General features: G+C 40.8%; 1 protein-coding gene across 1 annotated transcript in view; it reads right to left on the bottom strand.

Annotated features, from left to right (window-relative positions):
* Positions 1 to 22251, bottom strand: part of tenm1 (teneurin transmembrane protein 1) — a 287438-nt gene that overhangs the window by 187072 nt on the left and 78115 nt on the right. The window contains exon 4 of the mRNA XM_028009863.1: positions 7558 to 7801. Coding sequence (XP_027865664.1) covers positions 7558 to 7801 — 244 coding nt within the window. The remainder of the gene's footprint in view (positions 1 to 7557; positions 7802 to 22251) is intronic.

Raw genomic sequence — 22251 nt, 5'->3', positions numbered from 1 at the left:
AATTTTTTTTCTTTACACCACCCTCGTCCTTATTAAGGTCACAACGTCACTTGTAATTCTGTTAGTCTGAGCCTCTGTGCCAGGTTTGTAAATACTTGACAAATCGTTAATCTTGTGGCTCAGATTGAGCTGATAGGACGGTGAGGGCTGCAGTGGAAATATGAAATCATTAGATTATCAGAGTATCTAAGAACGTGACGAAGGGTAGAGGAAAAGAGAGCGAGAGAGAGAGAGAGAGAGGAGAGAGTGAACATTAAATCCAGCCAGAAACAGTTAAGCAGCGAAGACTTTGTCAAAAGCCTGATAGGAAAGAGCAGTAATGTCTGAATTATGTTATAGGAGGACACTATTCTATTGACTGTGAATGTGATTACATTTTATGGCTTAGAACTAATAGCACACTTTCAAATGAAACTTATTTGACTATGAAGTCCCAAATGCAGAAAATGTATCGCTGGAAAAAATAGATCCAATATATAGAGGCGATGCAGGACTGATGGTTCGTAATCGCGTCTCTCGTTGGGAGGAAGTTCTTTTCTGGCCTGCAAATATTGGCTGAACAATCTGAACCACAGAGAGAACAAACTTATAATGAATTTTGTTTAAGTCATATTTTCATTAAGAGCAAACACACACACACACGCGCGCCCCCACAGAAGAGCACACAAAAGTACTGTAATTACACTACAGCCATGACAAGCTTCTCTCTTTGATACTCACGTCTGGACAATGATTAATTTAAATTGTCACAGAATCTAATTTTATTCTTCCTTTCCTTTAACACTAGGATTACCAGGATTTTGAGAAATTCCTATCTCTACCAAGAGGGGCCAGATTGGGTATCTTCTTAGAGCTACCGAGAGAGGGCCAAACTGGGTTATTAGCATCCAAATGTGGCCAAACTGACGACTCTGAATGGTCTAATTAGCATCCCTGTAGATGAGCAGGGGGGAGGAGAGCCAAACTCACTACATCAACTTTCACGCTGATTGTCCTTGGAACAGGATAGAAATTTTGAAAATAACTACTTCTGGTGGTTCCCAGATCTGGGAGACTTTGTACATGCAAATTTGCATGCTGCCTTTTGTGCTGTGGAGTATAAATATCTGGACATTCACTCAGCTTTTTAGTTTGCAAGAATCAAGATGGCGAAGAGGACACAGAAGCTGATGAATGCTGAAGAGGCTTTGGAATTACTTATGCAGAATTCATCCTACAACCCTGGTCGACACATCATTGTTGATGAACAGCTTTTCCCCACTAAAACCCGCTGCTGTTTCCTTCAATACATAGCAACAAAACCGGACAAGTTTGGCATCAAGTTTTGGGTGGCTTGCGACTTGAAATCAAAGTACATCTGCAATGTCTTCCCATATCTTGGCAAGGACCCCAGTCGTCCCAGCGGGGAGAGACTGTCCGAGACTGTAGTGATGAGGCTGATGGAACCGTTCATGGACAAGGGCAGAACTGTAACCACGGACAATTTCTTCACATCACTGTCACTTGCGCAACGACTGCGTAGCCGGAAAACCACCATCCTCGGCACAGTCAACAAGTGTCGCAGGGAAATTCCACAATCCACTAAACGTAAGGATCGCACTGAATTCACCACTCAGGTGTTTTCAACCTCTGATGCCACGCTGCCTGTGTATGTGCCCAAAAGGAAGAAGGTCGTTTACATTCTCAGCAGCATGCACAGCGTGGTTGAGACTGAGGATACCACCAGAAGAAAGCCAAACACCATCAAACAATATAACAAAGCAAAGTGCGGTGTGGATGTGATGGACAAAATGGTGCGGGAGTACAGCGTGCGTGCAGGAACACAGAGGTGGCCAGTTGCCGTGTTCTACAACATGATTGACATGGCAGCACTGAATGCGCATGTGCTGTATCAGGCATGCACTGGGGTGCAGGAGAGACGGGTGGACTTCCTGGTGGAGCTCGCAAAAGAGTTGGCTAACTCTCATGTGAGTGAGAAGAAGGCGTGCAAGGAGCAACTGCTTTGCCAACAACCTGCCACACCCAGCCCAGGCAAAAGGGCGAAGTGCCAAATCAACCGTCGATGCATTAAAAATAGTACAAATAGGAGATGCGTTGACTGCTTCAAATACGCATGTGGCAAATGCAGCAAGCCCATGAACTGGCAGTGCCAGATGTGTGCCGACAGTGCAGACAGTGCACAGAATGAGGGCTGAAATGCCACTGTGCCTATTGCAAATAATTGCGGAATTGTTTTATTTCTTGTATTTTTTTTATTGTTATTAATGACAAAAATAAAAAGCATTCAAACAAATAACAGTTGTTCTTTTGTATATTTTTTTTGTATATCTTCTGTATACTCTTCTCCATCCTGCTTCTTGCAAACTAAGAAGCCTCTTGACCTCTTGACTTAGACACAAATACATCTGGTACCTGTCTGTAAAATTTCTAAATCTCCATTTAAAATATTAAAAATAATTCATTGTGCTTTTTTGCTAAAATAAAACTAAGCTAAATATAACATATATATAATCTTTATATTATATAAGCAGGGAAATTACTTCGCTTTTGCAGCATAGAGACTATCTACAACTTGAAGTTGTAGATAAAATAAAATAAAGAAATAACATGAAATTTAAATTGATTAGCACTAGGAGAGGGCCAGGTTTTCGATTTCTCCCCAGACTGGCTGAAACAGGGCCACAAGACCCTGTCCAAACTGACGACTCTGATGGCTCAAATTAGCCTCCATTCATCCATTCTTCTATTCTTCTATTGTTCTATTGTACATGTGGTCGTTGACCGTCAGGCCAGAAGGTAGGGATGTGAATAGTCCATGTTGGGGGTGGGTATCTATGATACCTACGACTAGTCAGTTTAGTTTTGAAGCATACATGAAGTGTTTTTGGAGAGATGTGACTTTTTGCAGCTGATCCATGATGTTGTGCTGCATTATCCAGGTCATTTTGCCAAATGTACATAGAGTTTGCAAAACATACAATCTGTTTCAAAAAGTATGCAAAGGTTTTTCTAAAAGAAATTAGTAATGTTTCTCTTTGAAATAAAGCTAAGAGGGTATAAAATGACAGTTTAGAAATAAACTAACCAAATTAATTGTGTTGATCCACCTCAAAAAAATCATGCAAAAAGTGTAAGCAAAAGAAATCTGGGAGACTTTGCACATGCAAATTTGCATGCAGCCTTTTGTGCTGTGGAGGATAAATAGGTGACTGCTTCACCTATTTAGTTCACAAGAACTAATGGCATTTATTTCAGTCATAATCTTGCGGGGGGTGACTAAGGTTCCATCACTATGTGACAGCTGGTCAGCAAACCTGGCAAACATGATTGACATGGCAGCACTGAATGCACATGTGCTTTATCAGGCATGCATTGGGGTGCAGGAGAGACGGGTGGACTTCTATTTTGCTGTCAGTCCTGCACTTTATATTTTATATTTAGATTTATATTCATATTTTATACTGTATTTTATTTTACTCACAACATTGGAACCTCAAACATTGTCCTGAGCCTGAAGTGTTCAATGACCCTTCTTATGGAATGCAGAGTTCAGCTTTGCCCCCCTCTTGTGGTGCGTCAGTAATGGCCTTATTTACATAACAAAGGCGCCTCTTCACACCCTCTCTCGGAGGGCCAAACTGGCCCCTCTCTGGTAGCTCTAGGGACAGGGCCAAACTGGCCCCTCTCTGGTACCTGGACGAAGATTCCCATTTTGGGAATCTTTGGTAGTCCTAGTGTTAAATGAGGTGTGATCTAATTATGGCCCTAATGCATAACTTATTAAAACTTCTTCTCGTGGCGTGGCAGCCTGCCAATCTCGGCCCTTACTCATAACACCAGAATTCAGCCGCGCCGCCCGAGCCCCTCATTAAACATGCAAACATATTCTCTTGCACCTTTGCTGCCTCCCCTTCTCCAAAGCAGCCTCAAAGAAGAAGAAGAAGAGGAAGAAGAATCTCAAAGATAATTTTTTGGGGGGGATAAATTATTTCTCATGCGGCCTCAATTCCGTTTGATGGGGCGGCATTCCTTCAGCGCGTCTCAGAAACTCCGCTTTCGGAATATTTAAAATCGAATGCAGGTGTCGCGAATAATCAGCAGCGGCGGCGGGAGAAACAACTGAAATCCTCTGGAAAACTGGAGATTTGTTACGACTTTGATGGCGCGCTGTAAAAGCCCGGTAAAAATACCTCGAATTACTGAGGGGCTGATCTGCCGAAGGTTGTGCTGCAAGTTACAGGAGAGGAAGGGGGGGTTTTAACTCTCCCAATTATCACTTGGACCTCACTGAGCTAAGCAAAAATCGCAAGTAATGGAGATAAATCATTTATTTATTTAATATTATCTATATTTATTCATTTTTCAATGAATCTGTTGGGGTTTATAACAATACAAGTATGTCTAACAGCCGGCTTGGGAGCGAAAACACTGCACATTTGTTTTCTAAATCACAACACGTAGGAAAGGCGTTTTTAATTTGTTCCGCTTCTCACAGGCTGAGGAAAAGCAATGTTTGGCTTTTCAGAAAACAGGAGCGGCTGCATTGTTTTTCTTCACAAACCCATATGTAGATTGTATAAACTTAAAAATGCTTAAAGTTAAAAGGTGGCATTATGTGCATTATGGTGCTACGGTACAATCAAGTACCTGTGTTACCTTCAGTTGTTTAGACAGTTTTGTAAACAACTGCATACAAATTTGGTGTTATTTTTGCAACTCCAAAGCTGGCGTGTGATTTGTAAAATTTAATGACTGTAACTCAGTTTCCTGTGAGCATATAACCACATGCTATCTTCGCATGTACATTCAATAAGATGTTTATTTTATCTATTTATCACTTTCTAACTGTTTAAATTGTTGAAAAATGGCTAAATGGAATTGTGAAGAACAATTTTGGTATTCTGCACAAAAAAGTAGAATATTATTAAGAAACTCACCATGACAGATTAATTTATTAGGTCATGTTCTAGCATAAACCGACTCTTGGACTTTGACATTTTTCTTCCAAAGTCTCTCAGTACTTCTGCTCACCTTCGACAAACTGTGTTATTTATTCTCAACAAATCCTTACCTCAGTCAAAAGTCTCTCCTAATGATTGTTTTCCTGCTATTCAAAGCTCCTTTGTATCATTTTGTTCTTATAAAAGCTACCTCCCGCTACATTGGACTCTCCTTTTCCACAAAATAAAACAAAATAAAATCATGAAGGTTAATCGCTTTCTTTCCTTTCAAGCCTTAATTAACCATCATACGGGTCAAAGCTGAAAGTGTGTGATGTCATCGTTTTCAGAGGGAAACTGCTTTTGTCCTAATAAACCATCGCATGTGGTAAAAGAATCAGAAAGAGCAAAGCAACTTCTTGCCGGCTGTTTGGCAGTTTTTGCAAAAAGGAAAATATTTTGTCATGTGAAACCTTTAATTTTACTACGTGTCCCACTAGGTCATCAAACATCTTAACAGGCCATGAAAAGAAGTCTCCATTTTCAGACACACTCTTATTAACTTTGAGGTCTTTCATTAGCCAGATTCTCACAGAAAAGAGCTCTTCTTCCAGTTTGACTCAATAAATAGTGTAGCAGCTCAGACTCGGGAATATCTGCCTTGAAGATAATAATGTAGATAATGTAATAATATATGTCATAAATTATGCAGTTTAGGTTAGACACTGACCAACTTTAGATGTGCTTTTTTTCTAGCTATGAATTGTTGTAAACTGTATATTTTCCTTATTTTACTGACACCTTTTTTTTAAGCATTTGACACACTTAAATAGAAAGCTCTAAGATAATAAAGGGGAAGTATCATGTATCTTTCAGGCACATAGTGCCATTTTATAGCACAGCCACGTAGCTATGTTAACTACAGCTGTTTTAAAAATGCTATATATATCAAATATGACTTAAAGACATTTAACCTCATAATTTAACGCCTTGCAATTGGATCTCTGTCTCTTTAAAAACTGCTGCTCTTTCCAACCCTCGGCCTCTAGGAAGTCATCACAGCATGGCTGCTCTAATTGAAAGGATCTCGGGTTGTTTGAGTCGAGTTGTTTTGGGCTTTGTTTACCTCTGAGTTCCTCAGTTTCTTTTCATTAGATCACTCTTGTTTCTGTTTTACTTTAGTTCAGTCCTTCCTCATTGATTCTGGTTTATGTTCATCTCTGGTGTCTATGATTTATTTATTTTTTTTGTTAATCTAGTTTAGTTTCTTACGTCTAGTTATTCTTAGATTAATTTTACTAGTCTCCCTATTGTGTACTTTCCCTCGCCCCCTGTGCCATTCTCTCTCTCTCTCTCTTCTCACAACTGCAACCTATTTGTCAACTAGGCCGTCCTATTGCTCCAGAATTCATTCTGCCAGTATTTAACCACCTCTTTCTAATTCCTCATCGCTGGTTCCTCCTGTTTAACCCCTACTTCCTTGCTGCTACCGCATGTTATCATGCTGGCTTTTTGTTCCTGGATTCTTGCGTTCATGTTCAGCTCGGGGCTCCCCCTAGTTGTTGGTTATCTTCTTTTTTCACAAAATCTTTACTTCTTCTTCGTCTCTGTCGCTCCTGCATTTGGAGCAGTTTCACTGAGAAGTAGCTCTCACAATGAGCTCAGCAGATGCGCAGGTACGCTAGGTGTTTGCTAATTCCTGCTGGCTAGTCTGGAGGAGCTAAGTGAGGGAAGGCCGATCTGTAATGCGGAAGCTCGGGAACCCAGGCGTTTTATGCAGTTAAATGGTTGCCACGGGAGACGAAAGGATTTCTTGAAAATGCATGAAAGAACCAGGGCAACATTCAAAGTGTGCATTTGAAGAGAGAATAACTGGATAACATGATGTAAGAGAAAAGGTAAAGGATGGAAAATTAAGTATTGTTTTGTTTTTTTATTCATACTATTAACCTTTGGTATCTTTGACAATTTTATATTTGTCTTTTTAATTTGACTAAACTTCATTTTATTTTATATTTTTTATCTACCTATGATGTTTTTTTGTGAAGAACTTTGATCAGCTGAGGCTGTTGTAAATGTGCTAAATAAATAAACTTTGACTTGACTTGACTTGACGTAAAGCTCAAAAAAAGCTTATTTTACATGTCGCCGCCCCTTTAATATGTGCCTCATGCCCAGATCGGCTGGGCTCGATCTGATCCGATCCACTGAAATCAACATAACCTCTTTTGGAATATTTCAAAACTTTAGTTTCCTGAAGCAAACGCTTGTATTTCAATATTGTGGAAGAGAGAATAAAAAAAAGAAAAGTGGTCAATGCCCACTTCCCACCAGCAAATAATCAGACATTGCATCAAATCCATTAGTCCATTTGTCATCGTCCTACTCTCCCCCTTTTGAAAGAAACTATAACATTTATGCTCCTGCTGCTGACTGACTTTTCTTCAATACAAGAAGCCTGTTTAGTCGGTTTGAAAGGAATGCCTTTAATCAAGCGAGTTGAAGGATTTATCTTTATCGTTCAAAAATCCCATTAACCGCTTCTACTGAGAATCTGCCGCTCTTCTTCTCCTCCTCCTCTGCGACACAAAACGCTGCATTTGTGGCGTTCTGTTACCTGGTCTCTAGGGGGATGTTGCTGTTGAGCACCCAGCTGTTGTGAAGCTGCGCCTGGTCTGTTGCCGAGCTGTTGTCTGCCCCCTGGCCGCCCTGGCCGGTCTGACACCGCGTCGGCATGGTCTTCCTCTGCAGGCTGACTTGAGTGTAAGGAGCCGGGCGGGCGCAAGTGCAGGCGTGGGGCGGCGGCGGCGGAGGGGGGAGCGGACGAAACGTAAACTGGCCACCTGGACTGCTGGGCAGCTCTGCTAGCGGACACCGAGTGGCAAAAGGAGGAAGGAGTGGAGGGGGACAGGGGAGAAATAAACACAGGTTTATTAGGAGCACCGTATCATAAATTACAAATAAAAGCAGAATGTTAGTTGACAGTTTATTGTTATTACGCTGATTGAAGGACATAAATCAGCTTAAAACTGTCCCTCTCCGGTGCTTTCCCCAACCTACCTGCTTTGATACACTTCCAGCCACCCTATAAATAGATTTTTGGCCGGCTGCAGCATTGAGCAGTCTTTAAAGAGCTAACAGCTCTGGCTTAATCCGCAGCCGCCAGCCCAAACTACCCATGTGATGTTTATTATGAGATCTCGGCGGAATGAGCCAGCTGTAACAGCCTCACACTGGTAACCTGAGGGTCTGGCGAGGTCCATCATTTATCATTCTCTTTCACCATAACTCACTGTCTCTCTCTCTCTCTCTCCTCAGTCCTTCTCAAAAAGAAAACGAACGGCGGACTAATGACGGCCGCGGCCAAATGGGATGTGAGTGCGTTCGGCGGAGTTTGGAGTACGCGACTGCCGCCGAAGCTGATGCGTCTGGACAAGGAGCCGCGCATGTTTCCAGCCAGAGATTTACATCGACACACATCTCGGCATGAGTGCCGTTTTAAGTTTGTACGTTTCGTGCTTTATTTGAACCACTCTTTTCCAGGAAGGATGGAATGGTGACGTAGGAAAGAATAAGAAGCTTTTAAAAAAACAAACAAAAGAAGACAAAACAAGAATTAGGTGAAATAATAGCCACACAATCTAAATTATACACACAGTCTCAAATGTATATATACTTCTAATAATTTGGGTAAATATTTCTTAGTAAGTGGCAGAGAGAACACACACTTTTTGTATGATCTGCTGGAATAAGGATTCCTCGATATTTAACCGTTTTAAGTAGCAGAGTTCAATTAAACAAGTTTTTAAGCGTATAGTACATTCATTTTGCACTATAGATTGAGGTCAGGACAACTACCAAAGCTTATGTCAAGTCTGTTTTATACCTTACATTTCAAGTTTTGATGTGTTTTTCAAATATAAATGCTCCTCCCGTCAGAAAACCCAACCGCGTTCAAATGTCGGCCCCATGACGGCACACACCGTCGACCCCGACGACGGAAAATTTGTCCGTCATAACACTGAAGAAAATGTTCACACTATGCTAACAAAAAAAGAGAAAAAGCTGTACTTGTGCCAGATAACCGATGCATTTAAATTAACTCTTCAAGTTCTGCCAAGAAGAGTGTTTAAATTTCAAGCCAGAGTTACGCCAGAAGCTTGTTGAAGGCTTAAAATAAAAAAAATAAAAAAACGAGACGTTATAAATTAGGACATTAGCTTTCCATGCTTAAGGTGACAGCTTGTACCATTTGTCTGTAGTATGACTGTGAGCAAGGCAAACCCCTCATCCCAGAAGACCCACTCTGTTCAGCTATATTGACAGTGAATAAAACATTAAACTTACACTGCAAAGCTAGACACACTCTTAGCCCTTAAATGTATTTGCTGCCAAAATGTCAGCAATAATTCAGTGACTTCAAATGTGGCCTACCTGGGAGATTGTCTCCGTCTTCCCAATTCAAACGTAGGCCTTTGGCAAGACAAACTCCAAACGGCACATTTTGTGGACGGGGGAAAAAACCCCCAAAAAACCAAAAACAAATCATCTTTTTGTTCGACCGCCAGCACAACTTGTACATAAATCTGCAGCTCAGTCACCATTATGTTTAAAACTGACGCCACATCTTTCCCCGACAAAATGAAACAAAAGGCTTCACAGTCAACATTTTCACAATAAAAAATCTGTGGACTCCTATTCCGAACCGCCCATCGACTCGCCACAACAGGTTTTATGACCATCAGATGCTAAAGGATCCTATTTGGAAGACACACGCGTGAAGCAGTCGCAGATATGCGAGAATGCAAGACAGAAACAGTTCTATAAATGCTCTACAAACATTTCCTCCAAATATTCCCACAGTGCAATCTGTCCGGCTCAAATGCCATTTTAAAAGCTGTAACAGTAGCAGGTCGGGGTAACATTTACTCGCCGGTGTGTGAACGCGCCCAATTTATATACATGACACACTCTTGGCACTATCAACAAGCTTCTGGCATAATTCTGGTTTGATATTTGAGCACTTTTTTTTTTAAAAGCAAAAATAAATAAATAAGTAAATAAAACAGACTGGAGGAATTTATTTAAATTGTGTGGTATTCTGCCCGGGGGCCCAGCCGGTGGGCAGAAAGCACATTTTCACACACAGCACACACATTTTCAAAGGGTTGAGTTCGGGCAACTTAACGTTAGCCTGCTTTGGTTATTCTGAAACCAGTTGTTTGGGACTGTGGTAATGTTGGAACATCCAGTTAAACCGGTTCTCTAAACTGGAACCTGGGGGAACTCCAGCATAACTATTCAAGTTTTAAATCGACGTAGACTTTGAGATGCTGATAAAGAAATCTATCCTTCGGTGATGTGAAATTCTTCAAACTCCCATCACCTGAACAGCTCAACGGTTTAAACTTGAGCACACGTTAAACTGGTTTTGGACTGGTTAAAACAAGCTACTTTTAAGCTTCTGTCACGGCTCCAAAGCATGAAAATGTACAGAGTTTGCCTAAGCACTTTGAACTGCCTTGTTGCTTAAAAATGTGCTGTATAAATAAAATTACCTTATCTTACCTTAAAAAGCAAGCAACCTACCATATTCTGCTAAGAACAACGTTAAATTATCCAGTGAGAGAGAAAGCATTGCTGCAAATCCTGTCTGGTTTCTCTGAGCCAAGTATTTAAAGGGATTTCTGCATCCCTTTAAATAAGCCTATGACTATTTTATCTTGTGTGGATTAAAGGAAAATCCTCATTCAATTCAAGCTTGTACAACAAATTTCTGATTTTGAAATCCATTAAAAATATATCTTTTTGGTGCAGTTGTTCTGTTCTTTGAAATAAAAGCAAGTTTAAATGCGTCATCCAACCCTTGATGACCATAAACGGTTCACTTTTTTTTCTCTTTTGCTTTCAAAGACAATTTTTGTTTTTTAATTTATCTTCCCACACGGTTTAATTGTCTTTGTTGCATTTTTTCTTTTTAACTGCAAGTGATCCTCCGCCGTTGAACAAATACAGGGATTATTTGTTCATCGATCACGACACGCCATCCCTCACATCACATATTCATTTCATGACTTCACTGAAAAATGCAGAGCGGTTCAACCAGACGCCGCCTTTCCGCTGCTCTTGTTTACTGTGTCGATGCGCGTTTGATGAAAAACAATGAATTTCCACAACGCGCTGCATGTTTCGGATGAATAAGGACTGCTTCACCGTCTTTGAACGTCTCTTTCTGAATGCATACGTGGAGCCGCTTGAGTCTTTAAAGCGCTGTTTTTCTTTTGTCGTCGTTATATTGAGTCAACTTTTTTTTTTCTTTTCTGTCTGTTGCAATCATGTTCATTCATTCACCTGACGATTTCATCAGAATTACAAGGTTTGGTACAATGAAAAAAAGGGTTCCAAGGAAACGCACTTGTGTCGTTCGACTAGCGCCGTTGTTTAGTCTAAGCTAATGGATGTGGAAAATTGAAGTTATTTTTACTTCGACCGCCGCAGAGTATTGAAAATTACACGTTGAGGGACAAACCGGCTAAACATTTTTGGAGCACGACTGCGCACTGTGCCACTGTAATCCACAAGGAGCTTTAAAGTGGTGCTTCAGTTTTTAGCAGTCTATCTGATTCATCAGTAACTGGAAGTCCTTTGAGTCTCACCAGAAGCCCTTGTGCTTTCACGGCTTCGGAGGTAGATGTTTTTAGCTGGGGTTTTTTTTCCCAAAGAAAGAGAAAGGGAGGAAAAAAAAGAAGACAAGAAAATCACATGCTGCACACACATGGAGCTGTGAGTTAGAGCCGGCAGCCTCCTCTCACTTTGCGTTTGAGGTGCTGAATCAGTTTTAGTCTTCAAAGGAAGATAATTTGGTGTCTTAGACGGGTTTTATTACGTAGGTATTTATCAATAATCAGTCTGCTGCCCACAAAGAGCAGGAAGGTTAACGGGGTCTCGCAGTGAACGGGGTCGGCCTCCAAACATTATCTTAAGCCACTTTAGATAAAACATAAAGTCATTTTTGTGTTATTTCTAAAACAAAAAAATAACACAAAAAGTTTAATTTTTTTTAAATAACTGAACTGTTGTTTGAAGTTGATACATTTAAAACCAGATCAATACACAAGGGGTATATAAAAAAGTATATTTATATTCTTTTACTGTCTGACATTAAATCTGATTAAGCTTTTCTTGTTTAAGTCAGTCGGAATCACTCAAATGTTTTCCTATAAAACCCCATAATTATGAGAGATTTGTATTAGAGATTGAAAAAAAACCTAAAGCTATTTATTTATTTATTAAGGCAAAATTCTGTCTCTCGCTATTCTGGCATTTAGCAAATAAAAATGGCTTTAGTAAAACTAACTGGCCTAAAGCGAAAAGATTTTAATCTGGTATCGCAATAGGTAAATGTGTCTCTTTTTTATGAAGCGTATGGAAATATCTGACCTCAGCTGTAACATCATCCAAACAAGACTTGTGGAAACCTCGCTGCTGTCTCGGAGGACACCGGGGTTTCTGGGCTGTCTTGTGTTTTTAACACCTCGGTTTAGGGGAAATGTGTCAAAACATCAAAGTAACACGAAAGCAAACACCACATAGTGAAGTGTACTTACTGGCTCTCGTGAGAATTAGTGTTTCTCTCAAAGGTTCGGGGTGGCTTTTAAAAATTGATGGAATAGCTCCTGTTTTACGTTTGGAAAGCGGTTCCTGTCGGCACAGTGCAGCGCTGAAAAATTATAACATTTTTACGGCACTTTTTTTTTGTTTGTAAGTGTTTGACAACACTCTCATCACACTGGATTATAAGAAAAAATGACATCTAAGTCCGACAATGCAGACTGTCTCTTCTGTGGTGATTCAAGAGAGCATATAGGCTGGTTGCTGGGAGACCAGAGGTTGTCCAGGCAACAGATAAACTCTTACGGTGCAGGGCGAGCTCATGTGTGGACGCCAGAAGACGTTTTTGCAACATGCATGGGCTGAAATCCCCAAGGAATCCACAGCAATAAGAGCTCGTCCTTTTCTCAGTCTGCCATGCTTCACTGGCAATGCAAGTTGTTTTAAATTTTACATAATGACTTCATCTCGGAACATATTTGCCTCGTGAACGCCTGAAAGTCCCTGCTTAACAAAATGAGCGGCTCATTGAGCTTTATTGGTGAAACATACAGGAATGTCCACAAACAGAAACATCGTTGTAATGGGTTATACCAGGGGTGGGCAACTCCAGGCCTCGAGGGCCGGTCTCCTGCAAATTTTAGATGTGTCTCTACTTCAACACACCTGAGTCAAATAATGAGGTCATTAGCAGGACTCTGGAGAACTTGACTGCACTTAGGAGGTGAGTCAGCTGTTGGATCCAAGAGTGTTTCAAGGGAGACATCTAAGAGTAGCAGGACACCGGCCCTCGAGGACCAGGATTGCCCACCCCTGGGTTATACCTTCTTTTATACCGTTAAAATGTCACATTTCTAACATTTTCTGCTGTAAATATATCTCTCCAAGATATTTTAGGAAGCAGGGATTCAAAACAACATGAACCAGCTGAAGTATTTTTTTACCTGTTGAACAATTTATTTTAGATTTGATCACACCACAACTACAAACTTCAACTATTTTACTGGTATTTCACATAAGGCCAACGCAAAGTAGCGGATGCTTATGAAATGGAAGGAAAATAATAAATGGTTTCAACAGAAATAGAGCCAACAGAAAAGAGCCATCTTTAGCTGCAATTACAGTTTTAGGTCTTTTGACACATGTGTCTCTATTAGAAACTGTTTTTTCTTGCCCAGTTTTTGCAAAAGAGCTCAGCTTTATCCAAACTGGATGGATAACATCTAAAGATTTATATATAACTCTCAAATTCACAATCAAATTAGGATCTGAACTTTGACTAGGCAATCCTTAAACATACTTTGACGTAAACATCCCAGTGTGGCTCTGGCAATTGTTTTAGAGTCATTTTCCAGCTGAATAGCAAACCTTTCCACATTAGCTTTCTACCACTGGGTAGCATTTTGCATGTAGACAAAATATTTGAGGTTTCTTCCGATCAGAGAACATGGTGGATTCAACAGTACCCCAGCAGATAATTAAATATTGTGACATTGTTTCAGAACTCAACACTAGTTGGTAACTTCTGAGTTTCATCAAGAGAAATCTGAGAAAACAGATCTGGATGAAAACTTTTCAAAAACCGTGTATCCTGTTCCTTTCACATCGCATTGGTGTTAGTGCTCCTGTGTCACTTTAAACCCATATGAGACACGTGTGAAATCCTGACTTTGCAATCCATCGTACACCACTGCTAGGGAGCAACGAGTTGGCAAATTCTTAACTACGCTGTCGGTAATTACTTTGGAAGTTCTCAAGATACGAAGTCAAAGCGACTTCCTCTGCTCTGTGCGTCTTATCTAGGGAAAAGGCTAACGAGTAGAGCATAGGAGGTAGAGGCTGGGGGGAGAATGTAATCTGTGAGAGTGGAGTGACACAGGGCCATCGGCTGCCAGCTGGTGCTTTACAGGGCTTAGCTGAGGCAGCTTTGGGCCTCCTCTCCTAAAAGATCCACAAACTTTCTCGGTTCTTCTTTTTCTCACACAAAGTGCAACGTTGGCAGCCAAACCCTCTCACACACATTCCCACAGATTCAAATCAAGAGGTAATCAAGTGCTAAGAACACACTACACAGGGCAGCAGAGATATGACTGTGTGATATTTATCATGCAGGCCAGGAGTTTTAAAACTTGCAATTAAGTTTGTGGAGAAGGACGACGCTGTTTTAGCGCTATAAGACGGCCATGACGGTGCAGAACGCCCCCCATTCCCAGTTCTTCTAAAACAGGGGTGTCAAACTCATTTTTGTTTTGGGTCAAATCAAGATCATGAATGTTTTTAAAGGGCCAGTTGTGCCAGAATGTATTGATAAAACCTGTTCACAAACTGTTAAAATATCAATGAATCCTTAAAATTAAATAATATTATTGAACATCTTTTCAGTCCCTCCAGGATTTTCTGATTCTTTTTGGGATTTTTTTGCGATAAAAATCAGAGTGTTTGTGGCACTAATTTGGAAATATTTGCAAATATTTGCACTTATTTGTGACGGTAAATGTGGCGTTTTATTACTCACTGTATAGATCATGGACAATAATCTGACATCAATTAAGGCTGAGGCAGCTGTTTAGTACAAGTAAAAAAGTTTTTGACCATTTCTGACTTCCAATTATGTAATAACGCAATAAAGTGCGGGGATTTGTTGCTTTTGCCTGAATTTCTGCTATAATCCTCAATAAACTGTGGGGACTGATTGATATAATTTGGCAGTAAGTAGATGAAAAACTGCATTGATTTGATTGAAAACATAATATTTAATCACACTTAGTGTTTAGTGTAGAATCTAGAGGGCCACATGAAAAGCTGTGGCGGGCCGGATTTGGCCCACAGGCCTTGAGTTTGACACGTGTTCTAAAACTAAACCCCTTGAAAAAAAAATAAAGATAAATAACATTTTATAAAGTTGAGCTGAGATATTTTTCTCAACTCATTAGCTCATGGTTACAAAAGTGATATAGGAATGAATTTGGTTCCATAGGGAATTTACTAGGAAATCAAGAAGGTAAGAGGTACTTGGGCTAGATTTATAAAAAATAAATAAAGTATAGTATCAATGTTCTGTTGGACCTCAGTGCAGCTTTTGACACTGTTGACCATGACATATTACTGGATGGACTGGAGAGTTGGGTCGCACTCTCCGGTCCAGTGCTAAACTGGTTTGAATCCTACATAAAAAATAGGGATTTCTTTGTTTCAATTGAAAACTTTTCATCAAAGAGGTCAAAGGTCACATGTGGGGTACCCCAAGATTCAATCCTAGGACCCCTTTTATTCAATATTTATATGCTCCCACTAGCTCAGGAAATAATATTAGCTACCATAACTATGCAGATGACACACAGCTCTACATTACGATGTCACCAGGTGACCTTTGACCCCATCCAATCACTGAACAGATGCTTAGAATAGATACATGTGTGGATGTGCCAAAACCTTCTCCAGCTGAACAGAAACAAAACTGAAGTTATTATCTTTGGACCTAAAGAGGAACGATCTAGAGTTATAGATCTAGAGTTATAGATCTAGAGTCAACATACAGCTTCAGTTATTACAACTGAAAACCAGAGATCAGGCCCGAAACCTGGGAGTAGTGATGGACTCTGACCTGAACCTCCAGAGCCACATAAAGACAGTTACAAAGTCGGCCTTCTATCACCTGAAGAACATTTCCAGGATTAAAGGACTAATGTCTCAGCCAGATCTAGAGAAACTCATCCATGCGTTCATCTTCAGTCGTATTGATTATTGCAACAGCGTCTTCACAGGTCTGTCCAACAAATCAATCAAACAGCTGCAGCTGATCCAGAACGCTGCTGCTGGCGTTCTCACTAAAACCAGGAAGATAGAGCACATAACACCAGTTTTAAAGTCCCTCCACTGGAAAATACTGTTGTTAGTTTATAAATCACTGAACGGCTCAGCACCACAATACATTAAAGATCTGCTGTTGTTGTATCAACCTTCCAGACCTCTCAGGTCTTCTGGTTCTGGTTCTGCTCGGTATCCCCAGAACCGGAACCAAATGAGGAGAAGCAGCTTTCAGCATCTATGCACCACAAATTTGGAACAAACTTCCAGAAAACTGTAAAACAGCTGAAAACCTGTCTTCTTTTAAATCTCAACTGAAAATCCACCTGTTTAGAATTGTATTTGAAACGTAATCAATTACAAATTTATTGATGGAACTTGACTTAATGATTGATTCTATGTTGCATTGTGATTCTGTGTTTGTAATGATGTAAAGCACTTTGAAATGCCTTGCTGCTGAAATGTGCTATACAAATAAAATTTGATTGATTGATTGATTGATTGATTGATTGATTGATTGAATGTAGGCAAGGTTTCCCCCAGAAAACCTGCTAAGCTTGGTGGTTGGGCTATAGGGCAGTCATTCATCCAAAGTCTGTCGAGTTTTTGAGTTAAAAACGTGTTTAAAGTTGACAGCAAATTTGAAAATATCTCATGATAATTATGTGTTATTGGAAGATTAATACCTGACTGCCTGCTATAAAGTCTTAAAAAAATGCAAACATTTTAAAAAGACTTACATAAATAAGCAATGCTTAGCCTGGTGGGCGCACAAGTAAAGCCTGGTGGGCCGCCAGGCTTATAAAACACTGGAGGAAACCCTGCGTAGGTGAGTGGGACCTAAAATAGCACGTTAATGAGGTATTTATGATACTTTAATCAAAATCCTATCAACCAAATGGAAGCATGTTGAAGTAAAACGAGCATGTAATGGTTACAGTGCGTGATGACTTAGCTGTCAACGGCACTACGATTGTCTTCAGCAGGGATATTAACAAGTGGGTTTAAAACTGTGTGAAATGATTAATGTGTTCAAAGTCCTCATGTTCATGAAGGCTCGTAATGCTGTGTCACTTTCGGACGCGATAAGGTGGAGAAAACGCTCGGTCCGACCCGCGCTGCTTTATTATGATAGGCAGAGCTAAATTAATAACAACAACAACAAAAAAAAGCTGCAGTTATAAAAACTCAAAATATATCAATGGAAATTCAGCATTACACACTGAAGGCGTTCTCTAATTATTTGTTGCCACTCTTATCTCCAATTTAAACTTTATATTAAAAAAGGTAGTATTCATAGAAAAAGTATATATGTACAGAAAAAAAAGATTGATTTTTGCGAGGGAAAGCAGTGTAACATCTGCTGGGGCTTTTTTTCAATCAAAAATCTTTTCGCTGCTCTGTTTACTCAGCCTGCGAGTGTGAAATCCATTTGCTTCGATGTTTGCTACAAGAACGCTGATATAACTTATTTAAATATTGACCTTTTACGGTGAGCAGGGCAAATGGGGAGGTGAGAGGGGGGACATCATAATTAATATTGGAGATCACTTTTTGATAAAATACAATGTTCCTTCCTCTCAACTCAATTATCATTATTATGCACGGGCGGGAAAAAGTCTTTTTCATAAGTATGAGCCAGCTTCCGCTTAGTTTCAGTCTGCAAGATTCCTCATGTCACCTGCAGTTTTTAACACTTTTAATTACGTGTCAGACGCAGCTCAGTGTGTAAAGTAATGGCTCCCGTGTCCCTTCTTGTTGAGAAAAGACAAAACGGACCGGAAATATTTTCGGTCATGAAAATCTGAGAGAGTTGTGGTTTGGATACCAGAGGAGTGCAGTTGATCACTCCTCTGAAGGTAACGCTGTCAAAAAAACTGATGTTGGCAAACTCAAAATAAAGAGCCAACAGGTTCCCAAGGTTCCAAGTCCAGAACGGCAAAGTTGGCAAACATTAAGCCCCTGATTGGTAGGATTACTTTAGAACGGCAGCTTGATTTAGCTAGCAAAAATTAACATGAAAAGTACTTCTGCATGAATCTAGATCACAAATTCTGACGGCATTCCAGTTTACTCTGATTCTAATTCTAAATACCTGAGACTCAATTAGAAAATAGATCTTGATCTTTAAATGAGAAAAGTCTGATGTATCTCCATCTTAAAACAAACAAATTGAAACAAAGTAGAAATGATAATTAGCCGATCTAGAGTTGGGGTAAGCGTAGCACACACGTAAGCTGTTGTTTGCTTTTTGTCCCTCCCTGTGTCTTGCACATGAATCATTTTTCGTTCTTGCTCGCAAACAGAAATCGCATGCCTTTACACCCGTGTATTTGTACATGAGTGTAAATGTCATAATTATTTCAGGAATGCTTTCAGATTAGACAAATAGAGCATTGAAAAAATAAAATAAAAATACCAGTAAAGCTGATTTAAGTTGGCAGACGAACCACACACTTGGCGTTAGCTTCGTTCCATTCCAAAACAAGTTCTGATCTAAATTTGGCATCTTCTTCAAGAAGTAAAGTGGCCCTGTTGTAAAAAGATTAATATTTGTCTCCTCTGACAGTAAAATGTCGGTGAGCGTGTTGATCTGTAGGAACGATAGTTTGTTGGCGCATTGGTTTCCTTTTCGGCACTTTTCGAATTGTTCCCGGAAGATCCTGGTCAATTTTCTCTTCTCTGGGGGTGACATCTTAGTTCAGATGGTTGGTACTCTGACAAAATGTGTTGCCGTGGCAACGCAGTGATCCAAAACACACATCAGAAGCGGGTTTAGAATCCATAAAGCTACGCAACATAAAGCTTTTTGGAAAAACCTCGGTCTCAATCATCATATAAATGTATGGACTGCGCTTAAAGTCTAAAGTCTCTGCAAAGAAACAAATCAATTTAAATGAGCTGCTGATAAAAGTGGTCAAACATCCGGGCAGAATAATTGCGAGGATCCTGTTGATAGATAGCTTCAAATACCCTTCGGTTTCTCTGCAAGAGATAAATGCTAAAGGACATTCATCCAAATCTAAGCAGGGGTGCATTTATGTATTTGAGCCTGTATGTTTCATTTTGATTGTGTGCGGATTAGAGAAAAATTAAGAGCAAATCCAAACTTAATTGGTTTTCAAAAGGATTGAAGTTGCTCGTTGCACTACCCACATTTTCCACTTATTTGCCGCCATTCTGCTTTTCGTGTTGTTTGTTTTATGCTTCTTTATGACTCTGCAAATGTACCAGAGGCTCTTTGACTGCCATGGATCCCTGGTTTATAATTATCGTGTAGACAGGAGCAAGAAACGCATAATGCGGAGCATTTTTTAATAAAAAAGGGGGGGAAAAAAACTAGGGTTGCTACATTTGATGTAAAGCGCGCTATAACAGCATGAGCCACACTCATATTAACAGACAAAATAATTCCACAGTTTCGCTTTTCTTCCTTAATTTCAGTGTTTACTCACCCGCCCAGCTCCTCATTGCTCCCCCTCCCCCTATTACTACGCCCTGCAATCTAGCACAGAGCTAATTTCTCTCATTACAAGGCAGCCTCTATAAAATCCATAGAGCCTAACCTTAACAGTATCTAACCTGCCTGATGGAAAGAGGGGATCCGGCTGTTTTAGAGAACATTTAACACAACGGTTAGGCCATTCTCTGCAACAAAAAAAACTAAACACATCCTCCACCCCACTCTAAAAATAAAAAGATGAATAATTTCCCCTAGGATAGCTTTTCATCTATCTTGCCTCTTAATTGACTTGCATTAAATTGCTACAAAGTTTATTCCACTCCCGTGCTTCAGTGAAATAAATAATTAACCCTGTAAAAAGGTCAGAAAACCGAAATTAGAACAAATCTTTGCTTTTTTTTTTTTTTTTTTTAAAGGTAATGAGATGGGATCCAACCCTCTGACCATCTGACTCCCTGTAATAATTTGTCTTTGTCTTAATCGGAGATAACACATTATCTCATCAGACTTTCATAAACTCCGGCGTAACTCCCTTTATTGGTCGGTCGCCGACGGAGTCAGGATGAAGGATGGGATTATCGATGGTAACAACGGCGAACATGTTGACAACTGGGACTAATATTGCTAATGATCGAGATGATGCCCGAGAAGATGATGTTCCTGATAGAGACAGTGGCGGTGATGGAAGCAGCAAAGATAATGACGATAACATCAGTAATAACAGCGCTAACAATGATGGCGGCAGAGGCGCTGATGATTACATTGATGAGAGGCGGCTCTAAGATGGCAATTAGAATAAAAACAGCCATTGATTCATCTCTGCAGACACTTGGATAAACGGAGGGATTCTCCATTTAACAAAGTGACACAATCACGTTGTCCAATTAAAGGCAGAAAATACAAAATGAAGAAACTGAGGGCTGTATGAGTTTTTCCATACGGAACCAAGTCGATTCTCATGCAGAGTCTGGTAATTAGCAGCCATGCATCATCTGGCTTTCTTTTTTCTTTTTTTCCTTTGCCTCCACACCGCAGAGAAAACTTGTGGCGTGTTTTGCATGGCGGCACGGATGCTGTGCGAGAATCCGAAATCCGTGTGCACAGTCTCGTAATCACTTGTTTGTACCCTGATCTTCAAAACAAAACAAAAAAAAAAACGACTCAGCGACTACAACAATCGTGTTTAGGCTGCAGGTAATTCTTAAAGTAGCATTTCCCCGGAGACGGGAGAAACAAACTCCACCAGCTCCCTGGCTCAGACGTGAGAAGCTCGTGTTCACTCAAACTCTTCACTTCGAGGGCCTGCGCTCGCATCACATTCTTCACAGACGCAGCGTCGCTGTTTAAATGACGTGGTTAACAGAGGAACGTATGGGAGCGATCTCCTCTCAGATGCACAGCCAAACTTTTTTCTTATCTTAATGGATTTTCATCTGTTTTGCAGGGAGGGTGGGGGGGAGGAGGAGGTCAGAGCACGTTTGAATAAATGCAGCTGTTGAACAGCAGCTAGCTGAGCTCAGCCCGTCTCGTCTCTGCCGAGAGCACAACCGTGTCCTACTCCTCCCTGACCTTGTCACCGTCCGGTCGATCCTGCCGCAGCCACGGAGTGGCAGGTGTGGGTGGGTGGTTGCTGGGTGTCGTCCATACGAGTGAAACGCACAAGTATGGAAATGAGCATCCTGCAAAGCTCTGGAGCGTGGATGGCGGAGTCGAGTTTCCCGGCCCCGGAGCGCCCTTTGGGTCGTTGGCCTTGGTAGGAATTTGCATCACCAGGAAGGAGGCATGACAAGCTGTTTTGGGACTCGGGAGGTGACACGCCACGATGGCCATTACGGTGATTAGCGAGCACATTCAACTTTCACAAGCCTCCCGCTCCTTCTGCCTAACTACATCCTATATTTGAACACACACCTCATCTCCCTCGAGCCCAAAACAATCACAACAAGTGCACACAAACCTTGGAGGCGGAGCTGTAGCTGCCTACACATGCATGCATGCAATTTCTTTGCTCTGACTCTGACAGTAAAACAGGAGCAGTTCTAGGGCTTGATAGCAAACAAAACAACGTGAAGAGATCCCTGGCAGGCCAAAGACAGACTGCTATCAAAGCTACAGGAATGCACCACCGGCAACACATCGTTTTTTTTTTCTTCTTCTTTACTGTGAGAGGGAGTATGTGCCGGGTGGTAATTAGAATGGGCTCTGAGGAGAGACAGGCAGTGGAATGAATGCAAATGAATTCACTAGCTCTGGCACTGGGATCCACAAACCTCCCCTTTTTCATACAGCGTGCCTTGCAGACATGAGGCTCCTGGCACAAACAGAGCAAGGGTACACAGCAAACATTGAGTGACACGACCGTGGACACGCACGTGCCAAACGCAGGGGCGCGCACACGAGCAAGCCTGCAAAACCAGGGGCCCGGGACAA

This window comes from Xiphophorus couchianus, chromosome 23 (assembly GCF_001444195.1).
Source record: "Xiphophorus couchianus chromosome 23, X_couchianus-1.0, whole genome shotgun sequence".
Lineage (NCBI taxonomy): Eukaryota > Metazoa > Chordata > Actinopteri > Cyprinodontiformes > Poeciliidae > Xiphophorus > Xiphophorus couchianus.
The sequence above is the reverse complement of the archived record's forward strand: the minus strand, read 5'-3'. Positions and strand labels throughout refer to the sequence as shown.